This window comes from Dermacentor variabilis, chromosome 5 (assembly GCF_050947875.1).
Source record: "Dermacentor variabilis isolate Ectoservices chromosome 5, ASM5094787v1, whole genome shotgun sequence".
Classification (NCBI taxonomy): Eukaryota; Metazoa; Arthropoda; class Arachnida; order Ixodida; family Ixodidae; genus Dermacentor; species Dermacentor variabilis.
In genome coordinates, this window is record NC_134572.1 from 149,543,757 (window position 1) to 149,550,830 (window position 7,074).

General features: G+C 42.1%; 1 protein-coding gene across 1 annotated transcript in view; it reads left to right on the top strand.

Moving 5' to 3' along the window:
• The window catches only part of LOC142583233 (angiotensin-converting enzyme-like), a 99,974-nt gene extending 93,262 nt beyond the window's left edge, over window positions 1–6,712 (top strand). The window contains exon 15 of the mRNA XM_075693605.1: window positions 4,540–6,712. Coding sequence (XP_075549720.1) covers window positions 4,540–4,652 — 113 coding nt within the window. The 3' untranslated portion in view covers window positions 4,653–6,712. The remainder of the gene's footprint in view (window positions 1–4,539) is intronic.
• Window positions 6,713–7,074: the final 362 nt, after the last annotated feature.

Genomic DNA, 7,074 nt, shown 5'->3' on the forward strand with positions numbered 1-7,074 from the left:
CCCATGCACCGGGAGTCACATAACGCCAAGCAGTCCCATCCGAGCACAAAGTTTCAAGGGCGCTTTGATGGTGAGCGGGCTCGCCGCGGCATCTCACTGAGGCCACGGAATATATATGGAGGGCATGGATATCAATTGCGAAACATTATGGGTATAAATCTCATAAGTTTTTGATGTGAAAGTTGCATTGACAATTCGAAAGTTGTGCTTAAGATTTTCAATTGCGGAACTTTGTGGGTTTAATGTTGTTATAAACATTTGACGTCAAAGTTCCATTGACTTTTCTAAAGTCTTACGTCGGAACATACAACGAGACAAGCCAAATCAACACACTAGCAGGCGAGTTGACAAAGCACGCAGCGAGGTCCAATGAGACGAAGCGTTGGGGTGGTTCATTTGTGCCGTCATGTCACATAAAAAAAATATCAACATTTTTTTAACCTACGCCAGAACATCCATGTCAAGACACTAAGGCCAGCCAAAGTAACTACGCTCTTATTTATTTTTTTCTTCTTTGACTTTTATTCGCGAGGACACATTGAGCCTCTTCAATTTTTTTTGCTCTCGCTACCCTACCCGCGGGCTGCCAGAGCCAGCCAGAGCGCATACGTTTTTCTCGTATGGCCCCGACCACCGCGCGGTGCACTTCGGTGCGCGTTCGGTTTGCTCTGGCCGAGTGGATTTTCACCTGACAGAGTTTTGGACGCTTTCTGGCTAGCAAACGAGAGAAAAAAAACAATGGTCGCTCGCTGCCATCACTGTGGGGACTCGAAGGATTGCACCGCGTTCCTTGAGCGGAACCTTTCCGGAAAGTCTTGTTTCGCCGGTGTAGGATACTGAGCAGTATGCGTATGGTTCTGAGTGGACCAAGCGTCTCATGTTTTCTTCGGTATTCCTTCCGTAGCCCCATTAGGTGCCCGAAGTAGGCATTCGATTCTGGCCAGCATACTTTCCTATGCGTTTTTTTTTTTTCATTTCGGTGCCTCCGCCCCACAGAAAAAAAAATACATTGTTGCGGCGCAGCGAATTGTCGCATGGTGAAAGTTCGATTTTGATACTTCTTTTGCGGAAAGTAATGGGCGACGGGACGCTTCAGTTGCCGGATACGTTTATTATATTATTGCGAAAGCAATTATATGGACACTCCAGGCGCATTCCTGCCGTCGCCGTCGCCGTCGCCCTCATGTTTCGCATAAAGTCCAAGGATGATAACACCGTGACCACGCGCTGCATGCTGTATGTGCGAGTGAAAGCGTAGGAGGGGAGGTGGAATGGGTGAGCCGACGATGGTGGCTCAGTCTTGTGTGCGCAAAGGAGAAAAGCGGGGAGCAAGAGCGCCGCCTTCCGTCGCGCGTACTACATCGGGGGGTGTGGATAGAATGGGGGCGGAATCTAGGATTCTGTGAATCTATGATTGTGCAACATGTTTATTTGCCTTGTTTGACGCATTATATACAGTTACATTTTCTTACATACATAGACTCATTGGAGACTCATACGTATATTTAAATATCTTGTTGCGAGGTTAATTCTGTGTATACATGCAGTGAACTTTGTTTCCAGTGACACTTTTCCGTCTTTTATCAAGCCGTATTTTCGCATTTGTATATCCCATTGTATCTTTGCATTTCTAATGTACGAGGGCGAGTCAAATGAAAGTGAGCCTACCCTAACCGCGCAATAATGGTTCGGTTCATTATCTGCGAGGCATGCGCGTAGGAGAACGGCATGTCCCATTTACAAAAGTGACACGCAGGTGTGAAGCTAAATGTTCTTTGATGCTCTCATACACTGGGTTGAATATGGTTGCGTCACATTATGGACACTTCAGAATTTGAACAGCTCGGTGTCGCGAAGTTTTTGACAGCTGAAGGTGTTTCCAAAACAGAAATTAATCGGCGTATGGCTGCCGTGTACGTTGAACACTGCGTTTCATTGACCACTGTGAAGCGTTGGAGCAAACGGTTCAAAGGACGTTGCAAAGACATTCCAAGACCGGGCCAAAACCATCATGCAATCACCGCCCACACAATTTCAAAGGTTCATGAGCTGATGAAACAAGAACGGAGGATAAGCATCAATGAACTGGCAGACCGTCTGAACATCAGTCACGGTTCGGTTCACGCCATAATTCATGAGCTTCTCGGTTATCGGCTCTTTGGTGCGCAATGGATCCCCAAGATTTTGATCCATCGCGAGAAGACGGAGAAGTTTCGCGCTGCCTTGACTCATCTGATCGGGTATCACAATGAGGATGACGACTTCTTGTTTGCAATTGTGATCGAGGACGAACCTTGGTGCCAGTACTACGAGCCTGAAACACGACGGCAAAGCTTACGGTGGAAACATTCGAATTTACCACGCACAAAGAACGCAAAGGCCATCATTTCCGCTGGAAAGGTGTTGGTGACTTTTTTTTCGATCGTCAGGGTCCATTACTGATAGAATTTGCTAAATCTTGAGAGGCTATCAATTGTTTTCGATATTGTGAAACGCCAGAACGGCAGCGTGTCGCAATCAAGAACGAACAACGTGGAAAATTGACGAATGGGGTCATCTTGTTCCGCGACAATGCCTGTCCCCACGTCGCTTATGTGGTTAGTACAAAACTGTGAAAGTTCAAGTAGGAAACGCTGCAACATCCGCCATACAGCTCAGACCTGTCACCTTGCGACTCGTACATTTTGGGACAACCGAAAAAACAGCTCAAGGGAACCAGATACAGACTTTTTGCAGCAGCAACCCAAGGAGTTTTATAAGACGGGAATCACGCGACTCGTTAGTCAATGGGACAAATGTCTAAATTCTCATGAAGACTACTTTTATTTAAGTACCCCGTTGTTGGCTCACATTCATTTGACTTGCCCTCGTATATCTTGCAGAACTCCTGCTTTTTATACGTGCTCTCTATCGCGACTATAACTTCGGTACAATTACTCACGATACACGACAGGGGACAGCTACTCCTGCGTAATACATTGGAACAAACGACAGCGTCATTGAGATTTTTCACTGGCCACTGCATATATACAAGAATGTAAGCACGGTTCTTGAATGACAAAGTTTCATTAACATATTTGTCCTCAACTTGTTCAGCTCATTGCCTTTTAAGTTTTCATATCAGCGGCATGCACTGCTTTCCTGGTTTCGAACTGATATAGTTCTAAAAGTTCGTGTGATATTTTCTTTACCTAATAAATAGACAAAAATATGGAAGCATTGATATCAGTTATCTTGGGCAAAATTTTTGGCACATACGAATATATTCTTTTATGAAAAAATACATATTTTATTGTTTTGACAGTGCGTAGCGTCGAAGAATTCGTTTGCAGCATCTTTGGCAATGACAATGCAGTTATTATTCATGTATTTGATCACTCGACAAATTGTTTAAGAGGAAGCTTTAGCTCGGGCCCAATCCGACGCGGCCTATTCAAATACTTGTAAAACGCAGAAATAAACGCTTTTCTGAGATAATCCTGCTTATCGCTTTTATTGAAATTGGTGGCATTTGAGAGATAAAGTTAAATTTTAATGTCTGTTGGAAACAGAACTTCGATTTAGGGCCCGAATTTTGTTTAAAATATTTTGAAAAATTCGAAAATTTGAAAAAATAAAAGCACGACGTTTACAAACTAATAGCTATGCATGAAGAACAGATATTGTGGTTCTGTAAACGACATCTATTATAACAGTCAAAGTGGACAAGTTTGCTATGTCAATTTGTATCTTACGTGAATTGGTTACGTTGTGTACAAGGGTTCTGCAAAAGCCGTATTTCCACAACACTAAATTTTTTTGAGATGCATATGTAACATATCTATTTTGTCCGCTGTAGATGTACTATTAGATGCAATTCACAGAATTGTGATATCATTTTTCATTGTTGAGTCACGGAGTTTTAAACTTGATAGTTTCATCTTCTGTAAATTTTCGATTTTGGCCAATTTTTAATAAATAAGTGACCTCCTAAATGAAAAATTCGAAACCAGCAGTCACTAGAATTAAACTTTTTCTTTTAAATGCAAGAAAGCTCCTCAAATTTGGTGAAGTGGTTGCAGGGAAAAACGAATTCCCCTTCTACATGTATTTAAATAGGAGCACCCGAGCTAAAGCTTCCTCTTAAGGAGGAGGCCGAGCTGCAATGTGCCCCCCCTCCCCGAACAAAATTTCCGGCTACGTCACTGGCCCCATGTATATATATATATATATATATATATATATATATATATATATATATATATATATATATATATATACATGGGGCCTGTGGCGTAGCCCCCCCCCCGAACAAAATTTCTGGCTACGCCACTGCACACACACACACACACACACACACACATATATATATATATATATATGAGATGTACCGTTTTGTGCATAGACATATTCTTTTCGGTACATTTTTAATTGTGAACATCCAACCAAGTATATCTCTAATTCCTGTGCATACACATATTTTTGTTTTCTTTTTACCAAAATTCAATATTTAAATTGATAACCGCGCACTTCACGTTCCTTCTTTCTTTGTTTTCGCAGTCCAAGACTACATGGGTTCGCCGTCGTTCGCCAACAGAGTCGATCTATCAGCAGGAGCTGTCCTGGCATCTATTCTAGCCGTCTTTTTGTGCTGGAAGAACAGCTCATTATGATGCTCCGGACGCCGCAAGTCTGTCGTTGCCGCAGAACCAGAGTACGGTCCACGTGAACTCGCCTCGTTGCTGTCTCTCGCAGTGACAGCACCGAAAGGGCACCTTATGCGTTCTTCTTTATTTTATTTTCCTTTTATTCGAATGTCTGCGCTTCATTTTCGTTTCATTGCATGAAAAGAAACTTAAAACATAACGCATCACTCCATGAGTTTTCAACGCATGCATCTCGTTTTGAGAATCGTACATATGTCGTTACTTCTAGTCCTTTTTCTTTTTGTTTTATTGCATTAATATTTGTCATCGCTATATTTTAAAGCCTTTTCAAAGCGACCTCGCATCTTGGCCATGCGCAAGTTCTTTGACGAGGAACGCAGACTGGTATTGAACTAAGGAGTGGGCTTCCTATTCCTTTAGACACTTCCTCAAGTCTTCCTTTTTTTGTCTTGCCCTACTTAGAGCACGTATCCGAGAGCGACAAAAATATCTAAAATGAACAGCACTGTTGTACTCTCTGAAGTTTTTTTTTCCTAAATTTCATTTATGAAGTAAGAGCACTTGCTGTGACATAGTTACTAGGGCGAATGAGACTAACGGGAAAAAGTGGGACAGGACACAGCGTTATACTTCAACTGACATATTCCGAAAGATATACTAAGTAGCCACCGTATGCTACAATAAATACGTCTGTCTGCGCATTTATTTGAGCGTACGGTGGCTTCTTGGCATGTTTTTCTGAATAAAGCTTGTCAGTTGAAGTCTGGCGGTCTGTCCTGTCCCACTTCTTTCCGTTAGTCTTATTCGCGCTAGTAACCATGTCACAGCAATTGCATCAACACCAACCAGCCCGACTTTCTGCGTTAATAAAATAAGAGCTTTTGCAGCCTATGTAGCTTGTGTCGTAAGCATTATGTAACATATTCTAGCTGAATCACTTATCTACTTGTGAAGTCACCAATCTCGTAGTGCCGCTACACTGGTATTACTACTAGCCCCTAGACGCTCATGGAACGCGTGAACGCACTATTGACTGCGCTGATAACAAGGTTGTCGTCCAAATAAAAAAAGACACTTTTTTTAATACGGCAAGTAGGATTTCATTATTGCTATGCTTCAGCCATGAGGCGCATAGATGAACGCGGATTGTGAAAAAAAAAAAATGCCCGGCCGTGCGGCTGCATAACTGGAGACAAAACGTATAGTTCAATAAAACGATAACGTTACGTAAAAGCATAATCTAAGACTCGGTTATATTAGCTATTGAGGAGTGACACCTGCACCACGATTGTGTTTTCTAAAGATACGAACGCGTTGTGCTGTCGAGCGTGAATTCTGTCCAATAATTTCGTTTCTCACTAAATACAGATGTTTGTTCCTGCGAAACATGACAGAAGTAACAAAGAGCTGCTTGCGTTGAAGTTCACCCAGTACGCCAGTGTTAGAACAGAGTTTATATTCGTATTTTACTTAATGCGCACAGAAAAAAGGACACCAGAAAGGAAGACTAGATATAATTTCTTGTGTCCTTGTTTTTCTGCGCTTTAAGTAAAATAGTACTTCATACAAACTCGCCCAAATTTCAATAGGGTTTGTGCGACACTAGGCTGTGCCATCTTTCGTCTGCAGGACAAGTTCTCAGACAACCCTCCGCAAAACTCACCAATCTTTCTTTTATTAAGTAAGAAAGCAAGGTATAGTAGCAAGTCTCTCACGTGTGCACATAGGAGTGTTGAAATTATAGTAAAACAGTCTGTTGTAGGGACTTCGTCAAAAATGTGCCCCGATATACGTATAATGCGCTCAGTTTTTAGCTATTATTTCACGTGCAATTCCTGAACGCTGTGCCATGACGTGTAGTTTTTACTTCGTCAACTTTAATGGCGATACTGGTTGGTTATAATGAGTGGCAGACGCTTGAGCTACATAAGTGCAGCCTCGTACTTCTATTTCGTGTACAAAGAAAATAGTGTAAGAATTTCTTTTGTTTCTGCAGTACTTAAAAATTATGTGCGTTGTATTGGCAAACTCAAACAGAAATAAAAAGAAGTTTATACATTTTTCAATCTCTGTCTTACTCGCATTCACTAAAGATCGCTACAGTGCTTTACCTGCACGCAAAAAAAAAAAGTTACGTCGATCATGCAACGGCATCAACATTTGTAGTGTGTATGAGGATTGATACTGTTGAATGAATTTGAGTAATCTGATAAGGGACATGCTTATCCTGTAATTATGATTGTTCTCGCTAATAATTATCCTCTTTAGACCTGCTCCTCTTGATTCTTTCCTTCGAGTTTAACCTCGGTAGAGGCGTCACAGAGGCCGCCTGCCTATCTTCACCCTCTTCGGTTGGTATCGCACAATGGTCCCAAGCCAGGCTGTTCCCACGACACCATTAGGTCCCGTTGTAGCGTGCTGTCTTCAA